Source organism: Lytechinus variegatus, chromosome 1 (genome assembly GCF_018143015.1).
Source record: "Lytechinus variegatus isolate NC3 chromosome 1, Lvar_3.0, whole genome shotgun sequence".
Lineage (NCBI taxonomy): Eukaryota > Metazoa > Echinodermata > Echinoidea > Temnopleuroida > Toxopneustidae > Lytechinus > Lytechinus variegatus.
The window spans coordinates 80,572,079-80,591,945 of record NC_054740.1 but is presented as its reverse complement, the minus strand read 5'-3'; the positions used below and the strand labels follow the sequence as shown (position 1 = coordinate 80,591,945).

Sequence of the window (19,867 nt, the reverse complement as noted above, 5' to 3'; positions counted from 1 at the left end):
CCCCAAACTGTTCACCGAGCAGGTCTGGCTTAACATGATGATGGTATTCATACCCTAGCATTTGATGGACTGCCTAGGCTCAAAGCATTTGTGGAATTTCTTCCTACAGGGTAACCATTTATTACACCTACATAACTATCAAATCAGTAAAATCAACATTTCCCTACCAAACTAGAAACTATCATTTCTGCAATAGAAAAGCTCCTCTTTACCTCATTGGCAAGTTGATACAATTGACTCTTCCTTTTTTCATAAGGATCGGTAAATCAAAAAGCAAGATATTAATATCTAAATATACCTGACATAGCAGGCAGAAATTGAATGGAACTGGTGACTAGAATAGCATATCACTAAATACTTTGTCAAGGTATTTGTCGCAATTCTACTTTTAATACATTAGCATCTTGCTCATTGACTCATTTCTACTTCCTGAGGATCTAATGAAAAGCACAATTAAAAATAATATTAAAACTATCATGCTATTTGAGTTCAAATGACCTTATTCTCATCATGCACAGAATGGAACAACGAACTAGCTTTTCAAAAATGATCATCTGTCCATCTCCTTTCTGGCTGGAGATATCAAGTCGGTGAAACAAAAGGAAGGGCAGGAAGGGTGACCCTATCCCTATGATTTTTGAGTGATAAAGTACCATCTCTGACACTTAACCCTTCCCTTCTTCACTAAAAGAGTAAACCAAAGCATTTATAAAAAAATATGGTCCTTTTCTCACAAACTTGACCTAACTGTGTCTCCTGCCATTCATACATTATCCATATTCTGGAATGTTTCCAGATATTATGCCAATTGTTCCCTGTGTTGTACCTGTTGTGGTGGCAGAGTTGTTCCTGGAGTGGTTCCAGTTGTTGTTTTTCCTGTGGTACCTGTTGTGTACTTGGTGTGGTTCCAGTTGTTGTTCCTGTTGTGGTACCTGTTGTTGTTCCTGTTGTGGTTCCAGTTGTTGTTCCTGTTGTGGTTCCAGTTGTTGTTCCTGTTGTGGTTCCAGTTGTTGTTCCTGTTGTGGTTCCAGTTGTTGTTCCTGTTGTTGTTTCTGGAGTGGTTCCAGTTGTTGTTCCTACATTCGTTCATGTAAAGAAGAACTAGATGTATATTATCATAAAGGATGAAATATGACAATATTATGTTCCAAAGTTGCAAATGAAACGCAATTTAAAGGAAATCAACCATGGTAACAAAATATTATGTCGGCAAGTATCCAATTTAAATGAAAACAGAAATCTTTAGCTTTTTAAAAATGCAGACAAATCATATCTATTCAATTACCCTTACCCTAGGACATCACCTACATGTAAGTGACAAATCTAAAATTAAAAAACAGGATAAAGGTCATAAATCTACAATTAAAAAGAAACTATCCTACTGTTTTTCCCCATCCTTTAAATCTTTCACAAACATGCTCCTTTCACATTTCTTCTTTTGAAACAACATTTCATTTGTGTTTGCTCTATTTTCACCAATCATAATGTTAATGGAATAATCCATAACAAAGGGTCAATTCACTAAATTTGTGTACAGGTCTTCAAATGAAACTGTTTGATGATGAAATTCAAACAAATCTCAATAACTTAAAAGAGCATCTCAGACATAAATATTCACCCAAAGCGAAACACTTTTCCCACACTCCTTTATTTTCCTGAGATATCAAGAGGAAAAAACATGCATGTATATATCATGTTTGTCTAAAAAAGCCTTTATATTTATCCCTTACTTCCGCGACAGAGCAACACACATGTTTTCCAATAAACAAACCGTTTGAAAGCATATTTACAGTGATATTGGTCATACTGCCAGGAATTACTGAAAATACTTGATTGATGCAACTACCTTCTGTGGATGTTCCAGGTGGTGTGCAAGTGACAGTGTGCCAACTGCAGCACATCCATCTACATTCATAGTCCAGACATATTGGTCTTCCTAGTATATTAATACAGCGAAGACCTGTATTAACATCAACGGTAACAGCGTCAGTAGTTTCATTCCACATAACATGTGTGTCTACAGTCCTGCACTGGATACCGTATACGTGGCAATCTTCGGGGAAACCGGGGAAGTGCCGGGCATCTTCAAGTAGTTCAACTTCCTCAGCTGAAGCACTCTCAGATTGCATTTGTCCAGAATCATCGTTAATCCATTCACTCCAATCACATATTCTTTCTCTGCTGCCGGGAACACACTCTGCAAGACAAAAAGAGTTTTGGATTGCCAATATAGTAGGACAATATGAATGGCAAAAGTCAGTTTAAGTGTTACATTAAAAAATGGCAGAAAGGGTAATATCAGGAGTTCTATTAGTGGTTGAGTATTCTGCAATTCACATTTATCTATCAGGACAAGCTGATGAAGCAATATTTATCTTAAACTAATTAATACAACATCAAGAAAATAAAATTTCCCTGAGTAAGGTAATACAAATAAAACTTAAGTCCATCTCTGAATATAATGAAAGAAACACCTACATGAGAACACTAATAATATAATAATGCTAATGATACTAAAATGGCATAATCATATTATTCATAGCATTAATGTTAATAATAATGATAACAACATCATTTTACCACGGGTAGCAACTTCAGTTCCCCAAACTGTTCACCGAGCAGGTCTGGCTTAACATGATGATGGTATTCATACCCTAGCATTTGATGGACTGCCTAGGCTCAAAGCATTTGTGGAATTTCTTCCTACAGGGTAACCATTTATTACACCTACATAACTATCAATCAGTAAAATCAACATTTCCCTACCAAACTAGAAACTATCATTTCTGCAATAGAAAAGCTCCTCTTTACCTCATCGGCAAGTTGATACAATTGACTCTTCCTTTCTTTCATAAGGATCGGTAAATCACAAAGCAAGATATTAATATCTAAATATACCTGACATAGCAGGCAGAAATTGAATGGAACTGGTGACTAGAATAGCATATCACTAAATACTTTGTCAAGGTATTTGTCGCAATTCTACTTTTAATACATTAGCATCTTGCTCATTGACTCATTTCTGCTTCCTGAGGATCTAATGAAAAGCACAATTCAAAATAATATTAAAACTATCATGCTATTTGAGTTCAAATGACCTTATTCTCATCATGCACAGAATGGAACAACGAACTAGCTTTTCAAAGATGATCATCTGTCCATCTCCTTTCTGGCTGGAGATATCAAGTCGGTGAAACAAAAGGAAGGGCAGGAAGGGTGACCCTATCCCTATGATTTTTGAGTGATAAAGTACCATCTCTGACACTTAACCCTTCCCTTCTTCACTAAAAGAGTAAACCAAAGCATTTATAAAAAAATATGGTCCTTTTCTCACAAACTTGACCTAACTGTGTCTCCTGCCATTCATACATTATCCATATTCTGGAATGTTTCCAGATATTATGCCAATTGTTCCCTGTGTGGTACCTGTTGTGGTGGCAGGAGTTGTTCCTGGAGTGGTTCCAGTTGTTGTTCCTGTTGTGGTACCTGTTGTGGTACTTGGTGTGGTTCCAGTTGTTGTTCCTGTTGTGGTACCTGTTGTTGTTCCTGTTGTGGTTCCAGTTGTTGTTCCTGTTGTGGTTCCAGTTGTTGTTCCTGTTGTGGTTCCAGTTGTTGTTCCTGTTGTTGTTTCTGGAGTGGTTCCAGTTGTTGTTCCTACATTCGTTCATGTAAAGAAGAACTAGATGTATATTATCATAAAGGATGAAATATGACAATATTATGTTCCAAAGTTGCAAATGAAACGCAATTTAAAGGAAATCAACCATGGTAACAAAATATTATGTCGGCAAGTATCCAATTTAAATGAAAACAGAAATCTTTAGCTTTTTAAAAATGCAGACAAATCATATCTATTCAATTACCCTTACCCTAGGACATCACCTACATGTAAGTGACAAATCTAAAATTAAAAAACAGGATAAAGGTCATAAATCTACAATTAAAAAGAAACTATCCTACTGTTTTTCCCCATCCTTTAAATCTTTCACAAACATGCTCCTTTCACATTTCTTCTTTTGAAACAACATTTCATTTGTGTTTGCTCTATTTTCACTGATCATAATGTTAATGGAATAATCCATAACAAAGGGTCAATTCACTAAATTTGTGTACAGGTCTTCAAATGAAACTGTTTGATGATGAAATTCAAACAAATCTCAATAACTTAAAAGAGCATCTCAGACATAAATATTCACCCAAAGCGAAACACTTTCCCCACACTCCTTTATTTTCCTAAGATATCAAGAAGAAAAAACATACATGTATATATCATGTTTGTCTAAAAAAGCCTTTATATTTATCCCTTACTTCCGCGACAGAGCAACACACATGTTTTCCAATAAACAAACCGTTTGAAAGCATATTTACAGTGATATTGGTCATACTGCCAGAATTACTGAAAATACTTGATTGATGCAACTACCTTCTGTGGATGTTCCAGGTGGTGTGCAAGTGACAGTGTGCCAACTGCAGCACATCCATCTACATTCATAGTCCCGACATATTGGTCTTCCTAGTATATTAATACAGCGAAGACCTGTATTAACATCAACGGTAACAGCGTCAGTAGTTTCATTCCACATAACATGTGTGTCTACAGTCCTGCACTGGATACCGTATACGTGGCAATCTTCGGGAAACCAGGGAAGTGCCGGGCATCTTCAAGTAGTTCAACTTCCTCAGCTGAAGCACTCTCAGATTGCATTTGTCCAGAATCATCGTTAATCCATTCACTCCAATCACATATTCTTTCTCTGCTGCCGGGAACACACTCTGCAAGACAAAAGGAGTTTTGGATTGCCAATATAGTAGGACAATATGAATGGCAAAGGTCAGTTTAAGTGTTACATTAAAAAATGGCAGAAAGGGTAATATCAGGAGTTCTATTAGTGGTTGAGTATTCTGCAATTCACATTTATCTATCAGGACAAGCTGATGAAGCAATATTTATCTTAAACTAATTATACAACATCAAGAAAATAAAATTTCCCTGAGCAAGGTAATACAAATAAAAAGTCCATCTCTGAATATAATGAACACCTACATGAGAACACTAATAATAAAATAATGCTAATGATACTAAAAATGCATAATCATATTATTCATAGCAATAATGTTAATAATAATAATAATGATAACAACATCATTTTACCAGGGTAGACACTTCAGTTACCAAAACTTTTCACCGAGCAGGTCTGGCTTAACATGATGATGGTATTCATACCCTAGCATTTGATGGACTGCTTAGGCTCAAAGCATTTGTGGAATTTCTTCCTACAGGGTAACCATTTATTACACCTACACATACAACTATAACTATCAATCAGTAAAATCAACATTTCCCTACCAAACTAGAAACTATCATTTCTGCAATAGAAAAGCTCCTCTTTACCTCATTGGCAAGTTGATACAATTGACTCTTCCTTTCTTTCATAAGGATCGGTAAATCACAAAGCAAGATATTAATATCTAAATATACCTGACATAGCAGGCAGAAATTGAATGGAACTGGTGACTAGAATAGCATATCACTAAATACTTTGTCAAGGTATTTGTCACAATTCTACTTTTAATACATTAGTATCTTGCTCATTGACTCATTTCTGCTTCCTGAGGATCTAATGAAAAGCACAATTCAAAATAATATTAAAACTATCATGCTATTTGAGTTCAAATGACCTTATTCTCATCATGCACAGAATGGAACAACGAACTAGCTTTTCAAAGATGATCATCTGTCCATCTCCTTTCTGGCTGGAGATATCAAGTCGGTGAAACAAAAGGAAGGGCAGGAAGGGTGATCCTATCCCAATGATTTTTGAGTGATAAAGTACCATCACTGACACTTTACCCTTCCCTTCTTCACTAAAAGAGTAAACCAAAGCATTTATTAAAAAAATGGTCCTTTTCTCACAAACTTGACCTCACTGTGTCTCCTACCATTCAAACATTATCCATATTCTGGAATGTTTCCAGATATTATGCAAATTGTTCCCTGTGTTATACCTGTTGTTGTGGCAGGAGTTGTTTCTGGAGTGGTTCCAGTTGTTGTTCTTGTTGTGGTACCTGTTGTGGTTCCAGTTGTTGTTCCTGTTGTGGTACCTGTTGTGGTACTTGGTGTGGTTCCAGTTGTTGTTCCTGTTGTGGTACCTGTTGTTGTTCCTGTTGTGGTTCCAGTTGTTGTTCCTGTTGTTGTTTCTGGAGTGGTTCCAGTTGTTGTTCCTACATTTGTTCATGTAAAGAAGAACTAGATGTATATTATCATAAAGGATGAAATATGACAATATTATGTTCCAAAGTTGCAAATGAAACGCAATTTAAAGGAAATCAACCATGGTAACAAAATATTATGTCAGCAAGTATCCAATTTAAATGAAAACAGAAATCTTTAGCTTTTTAAAAATGCAGACAAATCATATCTATTCAATTACCCTTACCCTAGGACATCACCTACATGTAAGTGACAAATCTAAAATTAAAAAACAGGATAAAGGTCATAAATCTACAATTAAAAAGAAACTATCCTACTGTTTTTCCCCATCCTTTAAATCTTTCACAAACATGCTCCTTTCACATTTCTTCTTTTGAAACAACATTTCATTTGTGTTTGCTCTATTTTCACCAATCATAATGTTAATGAAATCATCCATAACAAAGGGTCAATTCACTAAATTTGTGTACAGGTCTTCAAAGGATACTGTTTGATAATGAAATTCAAACAAATCTCAATAACTTAAAAGAGCATCTCAGACATGAATATTGGCCCAAAGTGAAACACTTTCCCCACACTCCTTTATTTTCCTAAGATATCAAGAAGAAAAAACATACATGTATATATCATGTTTGTCTAAAAATCGTTTATATTTATCCCTTACTTCCGCGACAGAGCCACACACATGTTTTCCAATAAACAAACCGTTTGAAAGCATATTTACAGTGATATTGGTCATACTGCCAGGAATTAGTGAAAATACTTGATTGATGCAACTACCTTCTGTGGTTGTTCCAGGTGGTGTGCAAGTGACAGTGTGCCAACTGCAGCACATCCATCTACATTCATAGTCCAGACATATTGGTCTTCCTAGTATATTAATACAGCGAAGACCTGTATTAACATCAACGGTAACAGCGTCAGTAGTTTCATTCCACATAACATGTGTGTCTACAGTCCTGCACTGGATACCGTATACGTGGCAATCTTCAGGGAAACCGGGGAAGTGCCGGGCATCTTCAAGTAGTTCAACTTCCTCAGCTGAAGCACTCTCAGATTGCATTTGTCCAGAATCATCGTTAATCCATTCACTCCAATCACATATTCTTTCTCTGCTGCCGGGAACACACTCTGCAAGACAAAAGAGTTTTGGATTGCCAATATAGTAGGACAATATGAATGGCAAAAGTCAGTTTAAGTGTTACATTAAAAAATGGCAGAAAGGGTAATATCAGGAGTTCTATTAGTGGTTGAGTATTCTGCAATTCACAATTATCTATCAGGACAAGCTGATGAAGCAATATTTATCTTAAACTAATTAATACAACATCAAGAAAATAAAATTTCCCTGAGTAAGGTAATACAAATAAAACTTAAGTCCATCTCTGAATATAATGAAAGAAACACCTACATGAGAACACTAAATAATAAAATAATGCTAATGATACTAAAATGGCATAATCATATTATTCATAGCAATAATGTTAATAATAATAATAATGATAACAACATCATTTTACCAGGGGTAGACACTTCAGTTCCCCAAACTGTTCACCGAGCAGGTCTGGCTTAACATGATGATGGTATTCATACCCTAGCATTTGATGGACTGCCTAGGCTCAAAGCATTTGTGGAATTTCTTTCTACAGGGTAACCATTTATTACACCTACACATACAATTATAACTATCAATCAGTAAAATCAACATTTCCTTACCAAACTAGAAACTATCATTTCTGCAATAGACAAGCTCCTCTTTACCTCATCGGCAAGTTTATACAATCAACCCTTCCTTTCTTTCATAAGGATGGGTAAATCACAAAGCAATATATTCATATCTAAATATGCCTGACATAGCAGGCAGAAATTGAATGGAACTGGTGACTAGAATAGTATATCAATAAATACTTTGTCAAGGTATTTGTCGCAATTCTACTTGTAATACATTAGCATCTTGCTCATTGACTCATTTCTGCTTCCTGAGGATCTAATGAAAAGCACAATTCAAAATAATATTAAAACTATCATGCTATTTGAGTTCAAATGACCTTATTCTCATCATGCACAGAATGGAACAACGAACTAGCTTTTCAAAGATGATCATCTGTCCATCTCCTTTCTGGCTGGAGATATCAAGTCGGTGAAACAAAAGGAAGGGCAGGAAGGGTGACCCTATCCCTATGATTTTTGAGTGATAAAGTACCATCTCTGACACTTTACCCTTCCCTTCTTCACTAAAAGAGTAAACCAAAGCATTTATAAAAAAATGGTCCTTTTCTCACAAACTTGACCTCACTGTGTCTCCTACCATTCATACATTATCCATATTCTGGAATGTTTCCAGATATTATGCCAATTGCTCCCTGTGTTGTACCTGTTGTTGTGGCAGGAGTTGTTTCTGGAGTGGTACCTGTTGTGGTACTTGGTGTGGTTCCAGTTGTTGTTCCTGTTGTGGTTCCAGTTGTTGTTCCTGTTGTGGTACCTGTTGTGGTACTTGGTGTGGTTCCAGTTGTTGTTCCTGTTGTGGTACCTGTTGTTGTTCCTGTTGTGGTTCCAGTTGTTGTTCCTGTTGTGGTTCCAGTTGTTGTTCCTGTTGTGGTTCCAGTTGTTGTTCCTGTTGTGGTTCCAGTTGTTGTTCCTGTTGTTGTTTCTGGAGTGGTTCCAGTTGTTGTTCCTACATTTGTTCATGTAAAGAAGAACTAGATGTATATTATCATAAAGGATGAAATATGACAATATTATGTTCCAAAGTTGCAAATGAAACGCAATTTAAAGGAAATCAACCATGGTAACAAAATATTATGTCGGCAAGTATCCAATTTAAATGAAAACAGAAATCTTTAGCTTTTTAAAAATGCAGACAAATCATATCTATTCAATTACCCTTACCCTAGGACATCACCTACATGTAAGTGACAAATCTAAAATTAAAAAACAGGATAAAGGTCCTAAATCTACAATTAAATAGAAACTATCCTACTGTTTTTACCCATCCTTTAAATCTTTCACAAACATGCTCCTTTCACATTTCTTCTTTTGAAACAACATTTCATTTGTGTTTTCTCTATTTTCACCAATCATAATGTTAATGAAATCATCCATAACAAAGGGTCAATTCACTAAATTTGTGTACAGGTCTTCAAAGGATACTGTTTGATAATGAAATTCAAACAAATCTCAATAACTTAAAAGAGCATCTCAGACATGAATATTGACCCAAAGTGAAACACTTTCCCCACACTCCTTTATTTTCCTAAGATATCAAGAAGAAAAAACATACATGTATATATCATGTTTGTCTAAAAATCGTTTATATTTATCCCTTACTTCCGCGACAGAGCCACACACATGTTTTCCAATAAACAAACCGTTTGAAAGCATATTTACAGTGATATTGGTCATACTGCCAGGAATTAGTGAAAATACTTGATTGATGCAACTACCTTCTGTGGTTGTTCCAGGTGGTGTGCAAGTGACAGTGTGCCAACTGCAGCACATCCATCTACATTCATAGTCCAGACATATTGGTCTTCCTAGTATATTAATACAGCGAAGACCTGTATTAACATCAACGGTAACAGCGTCAGTAGTTTCATTCCACATAACATGTGTGTCTACAGTCCTGCACTGGATACCGTATACGTGGCAATCTTCGGGGAAACCAGGGAAGTGCCGGGCATCTTCAAGTAGTTCAACTTCCTCAGCTGAAGCACTCTCAGATTGCATTTGTCCAGAATCATCGTTAATCCATTCACTCCAATCACATATTCTTTCTCTGCTGCCGGGAACACACTCTGCAAGACAAAAGGAGTTTTGGATTGCCAATATAGTAGGACAATATGAATGGCAAAAGTCAGTTTAAGTGTTACATTAAAAAATGGCAGAAAGGGTAATATCAGGAGTTCTATTAGTGGTTGAGTATTCTGCAATTCACAATTATCTATCAGGACAAGCTGATGAAGCAATATTTATCTTAAACTAATTAATACAACATCAAGAAAATAAAATTTCCCTGAGTAAGGTAATACAAATAAAACTTAAGTCCATCTCTGAATATAATGAAAGAAACACCTACATGAGAACACTAATAATAAAATAATGCTAATGATACTAAAATGGCATAATCATATTATTCATAGCAATAATGTTAATAATAATAATAATGATAACAACATCATTTTACCAGGGGTAGACACTTCAGTTCCCCAAACTGTTCACCGAGCAGGTCTGGCTTAACATGATGATGGTATTCATACCCTAGCATTTGATGGACTGCCTAGGCTCAAAGCATTTGTGGAATTTCTTCCTACAGGGTAACCATTTATTACACCTACACATACAATTATAACTATCAATCAGTAAAATCAACATTTCCTTACCAAACTAGAAACTATCATTTCTGCAATAAACAAGCTCCTCTTTACCTCATCGGCAAGTTTATACAATCAACCCTTCCTTTCTTTCATAAGGATGGGTAAATCACAAAGCAATATATTCATTTCTAAATATGCCTGACATAGCAGGCAGAAATTGAATGGAACTGGTGACTAGAATAGTATATCAATATATACTTTGTCAAGGTATTTGTCGCAATTCTACTTTTAATACATTAGCATCTTGCTCATTGACTCATTTCTGCTTCCTGAGGATCTAATGAAAAGCACAATTCAAAATAATATTAAAACTATCATGCTATTTGAGTTCAAATGACCTTATTCTCATCATGCACAGAATGGAACAACGAACTAGCTTTTCAAAGATGATCATCTGTCCATCTCCTTTCTGGCTGGAGATATCAAGTCGGTGAAACAAAAGGAAGGGCAGGAAGGGTGATCCTATCCCTATGATTTTTGAGTGATAAAGTACCATCTCTGACACTTTACCCTTCCCTTCTTCACTAAAAGAGTAAACCAAAGCATTTATTAAAAAAATGGTCCTTTTCTCACAAACTTGACCTAACTGTGTCTCCTGCCATTCATACATTATCCATATTCTGGAATGTTTCCAGATATTATGCAAATTGTTCCCTGTGTTGTACCTGTTGTGGTGGCAGGAGTTGTTTCTGGAGTGGTTCCAGTTGTTGTTCTTGTTGTGGTACCTGTTGTGGTTCCAGTTGTTGTTCCTGTTGTGGTACCTGTTGTGGTACTTGGTGTGGTTCCAGTTGTTGTTCCTGTTGTGGTACCTGTTGTTGTTCCTGTTGTGGTTCCAGTTGTTGTTCCTGTTGTGGTTCCAGTTGTTGTTTCTGGAGTGGTTCCAGTTGTTGTTCCTACATTTGTTCATGTAAAGAAGAACTAGATGTATATTATCATAAAGGATGAAATATGACAATATTATGTTCCAAAGTTGCAAATGAAACGCAATTTAAAGGAAATCAACCATGGTAACAAAATATTATGTCGGCAAGTATCCAATTTAAATGAAAACAGAAATCTTTAGCTTTTTAAAAATGCAGACAAATCATATCTATTCAATTACCCTTACCCTAGGACATCACCTACATGTAAGTGACAAATCTAAAATTCAAAAACAGGATAAAGGTCATAAATCTACAATTAAAAAGAAACTATCCTACTGTTTTTCCCCATCCTTTAAATCTTTCACAAACATGCTCCTTTCACATTTCTTCTTTTGAAACAACATTTCATTTGTGTTTGCTCTATTTTCACCAATCATAATGTTAATGGAATAATCCATAACAAAGGGTCAATTCACTAAATTTGTGTACAGGTCTTCAAATGAAACTGTTTGATAATAAAATTCAAACAAATCTCAATAACTTAAAAGAGCATCTCAGACATGAATATTGACCCAAAGTGAAACACTTTCCCCACATTCCTTTATTTTCCTAAGATATCAAGAAGAAAAAACATACATGTATATATCATGTTTGTCTAAAAAAGCCTTATATTTATCCCTTACTTCCGCGACAGAGCAACACACATGTTTTCCAATGAACAAACCGTTTGAAAGCATATTTACAGTGATATTGGTCATACTGCCAGGAATTAGTGAAAATACTTGATTGATGCAACTACCTTCTGTGGTTGTTCCAGGTGTGTGCAAGTGACAGTGTGCCAACTGCAGCACATCCATCTACATTCATAGTCCCGACATATTGGTCTTCCTAGTATATTAATACAGCGAAGACCTGTATTAACATCAACGGTAACAGCGTCATCAGTTTCATTCCACATAACATGTGTGTCTACAGTCCTGCACTGGATAGCGAATACGTCGCAAACTCTGGGGAAACCAGGGAAGTGCCGGGCATCTTCAAGAAGTTCAACTTCCTCAGCTGAAGCACTCTCAGATTGTATTTGACCAGAATCATCGTTAATCCATGCAGTCCAAACACATGTTCTTTGTTCGCCGGGAACACACTCTGCAAGACAAAAGGAGTTTTGGATTGCCAATATAACAGGACAATATCAATGGCAAAATTCAGTTTAAGTATTAATGACACTAATAATTGACAATCATATTATTCACAGCAATGATATTAATAATAATAATATCATTTTACCAGGGGTAGCCACTTCAGTTGAAAAAACTGTTCACCGAGCAGGTCTGGCTTAACATGATGATGGTATTCATACCATAGCATTTAATGGACTGCCTAGGCTCAGAGCATTCGTGGAACTTCTTCCTACAGGGTAACCATTTATTACACCTACACATATAATTATAACTATCAATCAGTAAATCAACATTTCACTACCAAACTAGAAACTATCATTTCCGCAAGAGACAAGCTCCTCTTTACCTCATTGGCAAGTTTATACAAATTGACCCTTCCTTTCTTTCATCAGGATGGGTAAATCACAAAGCAAGATATTAATATCTAAATATGCCTGAAATAGCAGGCAGAAATTGAATGGAACTGGTGACTAGAATAGCATATCAATATATACTTTATCAAGGTATTTGTCGCAATTCTACTTTTAATACATTAGCTTTTTTTAGTGATAGAGTATCATCTCTGACACTACCCTTCACTTCTTCACTAAAACAGTAACCAAAGCATTTACAAAAAATGGTCCTTTTCTCACAAACTTGACTAACTGTGTCTACTGCCATTCATACATTATCCATATTCTGGAATGTTTCCAGATATTATGCCAATTGTTCCCTGTGTTGTACCTGTTGTGGTGGATGGAGGTGGTTCTGGAGAGTTACAGTTGTTGTGTCCTCGTCGTTGTTTCTGGAGTAGTTGTTGTTACTGTTGTTGTTTCTGGAGTAGTTGTTACTGTTGTTGTTTCTGGAGTAGTTGTTGTTCCTACATTTGTTCATGTAAAGAAAAACTAGATGTATATTATCATAAAGGATGAAATATGACAATATTCTGTTCCAAAGTAGCAAATGAAACGCAATTAAAGGGAAATCAGCCATGGTAACAGAATATTATGTCTGCAAGTATCCAATTCAAAATGAAAAAAGAAATCTTTCACTTTTTAAAAATGCTGATAAATCATTTCTATTTAACTACCCTTACCCTGGGACATCACCTACATGTATGTGACAAAACTAAAATCCCCCAAAAGGATAAAGGTCATTAATCTACAATTCAAAACTATCCTACTGTTTTTCCCATCCTGTAAATCTTTCACAAACATGCTCCTTTCACATTTCTTCTTTTGAAACGACATTTCATTTGTGTTTGCTTTATTTTCACCAATCATAATATTCATGGAATAATCCATAACAAAGGGTCAATTCACTCAATTTGTGTACAGGTCTTCCAATGAAACTGTTTGATAATGAAAGTCAAACGAATCTCAATAACTTAAAAGAGAGTCTCTGACATGAATATTGACCCAAAGTGCAACAATTTCCCCACTCTCCTTTATTTTCCTAAGATAATAAGAAGAAAAAAAACGTATATATCATGTTTGTCGAAAAAAGCTTTTATACATGTATTTATCCTTTACTTCCGCGTCAGAGCAACACACGTTTTCCAATTAAAAAAACCCTTTTAAATGCATATTTACAGTGATAATTGGTCATACTGCCAGGAATTAGTGAAAATACTTGATTGATGCAACTACCTTCTGTGGTTGTTCCAGGTGGTGTGCAAGTGACAGTGTGCCAACTGCAGCACATCCATCTACATTCATAGTCCCGACATATTGGTCTTCCTAGTATATTAATACAGCGAAGACCTGTATTAACATCAACGGTAACAGCGTCATCAGTTTCATTCCACATAACATGTGTGTCTACAGTCCTGCACTGGATAGCGAATACGTCGCAAACTCTGGGGAAACCAGGGAAGTGCCGGGCATCTTCAAGAAGTTCAACTTCCTCAGCTGGAGCACTCTCAGATTGTATTTGACCAGAATCATCGTTAATCCATGCAGTCCAAACACATGTTCTTTGTTCGCCGGGAACACACTCTGCAAGACAAAAGGAGTTTTGGATTGCCAATATAACAGGACAATATCAATGGCAAAATTCAGTTTAAGTATTAATGACACTAATAATTGACAATCATATTATTCACAGCAATGATATTAATAATAATAATATCATTTTACCAGGGGTAGCCACTTCAGTTGAAAAAACTGTTCACCGAGCAGGTCTGGCTTAACATGATGATGGTATTCATACCATAGCATTTAATGGACTGCCTAGGCTCAGAGCATTCGTGGAACTTCTTCCTACAGGGTAACCATTTATTACACCTACACATATAATTATAACTATCAATCAGTAAATCGACATTTCACTACCAAACTAGAAACTATCATTTCCGCAAGAGACAAGCTCCTCTTTACCTCATTGGCAAGTTTATACAAATTGACCCTTTCCTTTCTTTCATCAGGATGGGTAAATCACAAAGCAAGATATTAATATCTAAATATGCCTGAAATAGCAGGCAGAAATTGAATGGAACTGGTGACTAGAATAGCATATCAATATATACTTTATCAAGGTATTTGTCGCAATTCTACTTTTAATACATTAGCTTTTTTTAGTGATAGAGTATCATCTCTGACACTACCCTTCACTTCTTCACTAAAACAGTAACCAAAGCATTTACAAAAAATGGTCCTTTTCTCACAAACTTGACTAACTGTGTCTACTGCCATTCATACATTATCCATATTCTGGAATGTTTCCATATATTATGCCAATTGTTCCCTGTGTTGTACCTGTTGTGGTGGATGGAGGTGGTTCTGGAGAGGTTACAGTTGTTGTGGTCCTCGTCGTTGTTTCTGGAGTAGTTGTTGTTACTGTTGTTTGTCTGGAGTAGTTGTTACTGTTGTTGTTTCTGGAGTAGTTGTTGTTCCTACATTTGTTCATGTAAAGAAAAACTAGATGTATATTATCATAAAGGATGAAATATGACAATATTCTTTTCCAAAGTAGCAAATGAAACGCAATTAAAGGGAAATCAGCCATGGTAACAGAATATTATGTCTGCAAGTATCCAATTCAAAATGAAAAAAGAAATCTTTCCACTTTTAAAAATGCTGATAAATCATTTCTATTTAATTACCCTTACCCTGGGACATCACCTACATGTATGTGACAAAACTAAAATCCCCCAAAGGATAAAGGTCATCAATCTACAATTCAAAACTATCCTACTGTTTTTCCCATCCTGTAAATCTTTTACAAACATGCTCCTTTCACATTTCTTCTTTTGAAACGACATTTCATTTGTGTTTGCTCTATTTTCACCAATCATAATATTCATGGAATAATCCATAACAAAGGGTCAATTCACTCAATTTGTGTACAGGTCTTCCAATGAAACTGTTTGATAATGAAAGTCAAACAAATCTCAATAACTTAAAAGAGAGTCTCTGACATGAATATTGACCCAAAGTGCAACAATTTCCCCACTCTCCTTTATTTTCCTAAGATAATAAGAAGAAAAAACGTATATATCATGTTTGTCGAAAAAAAGCTTTTATACATGTATTTATCCCTTACTTCCGCGTCAGAGCAACACACGTTTTCCAATAAAAAAAACCCCTTTTAAATGCATATTTACAGTGATAATTGGTCATACTGCCAGGAATTAGTGAAAATACTTGATTGATGCAACTACCTTCTGTGGTTGTTCCAGGTGGTGTGCAAGTGACAGTGTGCCAACTGCAGCACATCCATCTACATTCATAGTCCCGACATACTGGTCTTCCTAGTATATTAATACAGCGAAGACCTGTATTAACATCAACGGTAACAGCGTCATCAGTTTCATTCCACATAACATGTGTGTCTACAGTCCTGCACTGGATAGCGAATACGTCGCAAACTCTGGGAAACCAGGGAAGTGCCGGGCATCTTCAAGAAGTTCAACTTCCTCAGCTGGAGCACTCTCAGATTGTATTTGACCAGAATCATCGTTAATCCATGCAGTCCAAACACATGTTCTTTGTTCGCCGGGAACACACTCTGCAAGACAAAAGGAGTTTTGGATTGCCAATATAACAGGACAATATCAATGGCAAAATTCAGTTTAAGTATTAATGACACTAATAATTGACAATCATATTATTCACAGCAATGATATTAATAATAATAATATCATTTTACCAGGGGTAGCCACTTCAGTTGAAAAAACTGTTCACCGAGCAGGTCTGGCTTAACATGATGATGGTATTCATACCATAGCATTTAATGGACTGCCTAGGCTCAGAGCATTCGTGGAACTTCTTCCTACAGGGTAACCATTTATTACACCTACACATATAATTATAACTATCAATCAGTAAATCAACATTTCACTACCAAACTAGAAACTATCATTTCCGCAAGAGACAAGCTCCTCTTTACCTCATTGGCAAGTTTATACAAATTGACCCTTCCTTTCTTTCATCAGGATGGGTAAATCACAAAGCAAGATATTAATATCTAAATATGCCTGAAATAGCAGGCAGAAATTGAATGGAACTGGTGACTAGAATAGCATATCAATATATACTTTATCAAGGTATTTGTCGCAATTCTACTTTTAATACATTAGCTTTTTTTAGTGATAGAGTATCATCTCTGACACTACCCTTCACTTCTTCACTAAAACAGTAACCAAAGCATTTACAAAAAATGGTCCTTTTCTCACAAACTTGACTAACTGTGTCTACTGCCATTCATACATTATCCATATTCTGGAATGTTTCCAGATATTATGCCAATTGTTCCCTGTGTTGTACCTGTTGTGGTGGATGGAGTTGGTTCTGGAGAGGTTACAGTTGTTGTGGTTCTCGTTGTTGTTTCTGGAGTAGTTGTTACTGTTGTTGTTTCTGGAGTAGTTGTTACTGTTGTTGTTTCTGGAGTAGTTGTTGTTCCTACATTTGTTCATGTAAAGAAAAACTAGATGTATATTATCATAAAGGATGAAATATGACAATATTCTGTTCCAAAGTAGCAAATGAAACGCAATTAAAGGGAAATCAGCCATGGTAACAGAATATTATGTCTGCAAGTATCCAATTCAAAATGAAAAAAGAAATCTTTCACTTTTTAAAAATGCTGATAAATCATTTCTATTTAACTACCCTTACCCTGGGACATCACCTACATGTATGTGACAAAACTAAAATCCCCCAAAAGGATAAAGGTCATTAATCTACAATTCAAAACTATCCTACTGTTTTTCCCATCCTGTAAATCTTTCACAAACATGCTCCTTTCACATTTCTTCTTTTGAAACGACATTTCATTTGTGTTTGCTTTATTTTCACCAATCATAATATTCATGGAATAATCCATAACAAAGGGTCAATTCACTCAATTTGTGTACAGGTCTTCCAATGAAACTGTTTGATAATGAAAGTCAAACAAATCTCAATAACTTAAAAGAGAGTCTCTGACATGAATATTGACCCAAAGTGCAACAATTTCCCCACTCTCCTTTATTTTCCTAAGATAATAAGAAGAAAAAAACGTATATATCATGTTTGTCGAAAAAAAGCTTTTATACATGTATTTATCCCTTACTTCCGCGTCAGAGCAACACACGTTTTCCAATAAAAAAAAACCCTTTTAAATGCATATTTACAGTGATAATTGGTCATACTGCCAGGAATTAGTGAAAATACTTGATTGATGCAACTACCTTCTGTGGTTGTTCCAGGTGGTGTGCAAGTGACAGTGTGCCAACTGCAGCACATCCATCTACATTCATAGTCCCGACATACTGGTCTTCCTAGTATATTAATACAGCGAAGACCTGTATTAACATCAACGGTAACAGCGTCATCAGTTTCATTCCACATAACATGTGTGTCTACAGTCCTGCACTGGATAGCGAATACGTCGCAAACTCTGGGGAAACCAGGGAAGTGCCGGGCATCTTCAAGAAGTTCAACTTCCTCAGCTGGAGCACTCTCAGATTGTATTTGACCAGAATCATCATTAATCCATGCAGTCCAAACACATGTTCTTTGTTCGCCGGGAACACACTCTGCAAGACAAAAGGAGTTTTGGATTGCCAATATAACAGGACAATATCAATGGCAAAATTCAGTTTAAGTATTAATGACACTAATAATTGACAATCATATTATTCACAGCAATGATATTAATAATAATAATATCATTTTACCAGGGGTAGCCACTTCAGTTGAAAAAACTGTTCACCGAGCAGGTCTGGCTTAACATGATGATGGTATTCATACCATAGCATTTAATGACTGCCTAGGCTCAGAGCATTCGTGGAACTTCTTACTACAACAAAAGAGAAAGAAACAGGGTAACCATTTATTACACCTACACATATAATTATAACTATCAATCAGTAAATCAACATTTCACTACCAAACTAGAAACTATCATTTCCGCAAGAGACAAGCTCCTCTTTACCTCATTGGCAAGTTTATACAAATTGACCCTTCCTTTCTTTCATCAGGATGGGTAAATCACAAAGCAAGATATTAATATCTAAATATGCCTGAAATAGCAGGCAGAAATTGAATGGAACTGGTGACTAGAATAGCATATCAATATATACTTTATCAAGGTATTTGTCGCAATTCTACTTTTAATACATTAGCTTTTTTTAGTGATAGAGTATCATCTCTGACACTACCCTTCACTTCTTCACTAAAACAGTAACCAAAGCATTTACAAAAAATGGTCCTTTTCTCACAAACTTGACTAACTGTGTCTACTGCCATTCATACATTATCCATATTCTGGAATGTTTCCAGATATTATGCCAATTGTTCCCTGTGTTGTACCTGTTGTGGTGGATGGAGTTGGTTCTGGAGAGGTTACAGTTGTTGTGGTCCTCGTCGTTGTTTCTGGAGTAGTTGTTGTTACTGTTGTTGTTTCTGGAGTAGTTGTTACTGTTGTTGTTTCTGGAGTAGTTGTTGTTCCTACATTTGTTCATGTAAAGAAAAACTAGATGTATATTATCATAAAGGATGAAATATGACAATATTCTGTTCCAAAGTAGCAAATGAAACGCAATTAAAGGGAAATCAGCCATGGTAACAGAATATTATGTCTGCAAGTATCCAATTCAAAATGAAAAAAGAAATCTTTCACTTTTTAAAAATGCTGATAAATCATTTCTATTTAACTACCCTTACCCTGGGACATCACCTACATGTATGTGACAAAACTAAAATCCCCCAAAAGGATAAAGGTCATCAATCTACAATTCAAAACTATCCTACTGTTTTTCCCATCCTGTAAATCTTT

At 35.8% G+C, this 19,867-nt stretch overlaps 1 protein-coding gene and 2 long non-coding RNA genes across 3 annotated transcripts; 1 reads left to right on the top strand and 2 right to left on the bottom strand.

The window, feature by feature from the left end:
- Nucleotides 1-2,009: 2,009 nt before the first annotated feature.
- Nucleotides 2,010-9,725, top strand: LOC121431987 (keratin-associated protein 5-1-like). The gene is made up of 5 exons (XM_041629793.1): nucleotides 2,010-2,089; nucleotides 3,397-3,610; nucleotides 3,875-3,888; nucleotides 8,673-8,770; nucleotides 9,673-9,725. The coding sequence occupies exons 1-5, from the start codon at nucleotides 2,010-2,012 to the stop codon at nucleotides 9,723-9,725; spliced, it is 459 nt and encodes a 152-aa protein (XP_041485727.1).
- On the bottom strand, nucleotides 4,643-6,167 carry LOC121406567. Its single transcript, XR_005968826.1, has 3 exons — nucleotides 6,151-6,167; nucleotides 6,007-6,102; nucleotides 4,643-4,773 (listed from the first exon to the last, which is right to left on the bottom strand). It is a non-coding gene; the product is annotated as an uncharacterized LOC121406567 (long non-coding RNA).
- On the bottom strand, nucleotides 6,991-8,660 carry LOC121406569. Its single transcript, XR_005968827.1, has 2 exons — nucleotides 8,586-8,660; nucleotides 6,991-7,342 (listed from the first exon to the last, which is right to left on the bottom strand). It is a non-coding gene; the product is annotated as an uncharacterized LOC121406569 (long non-coding RNA).
- Nucleotides 9,726-19,867: the final 10,142 nt, after the last annotated feature.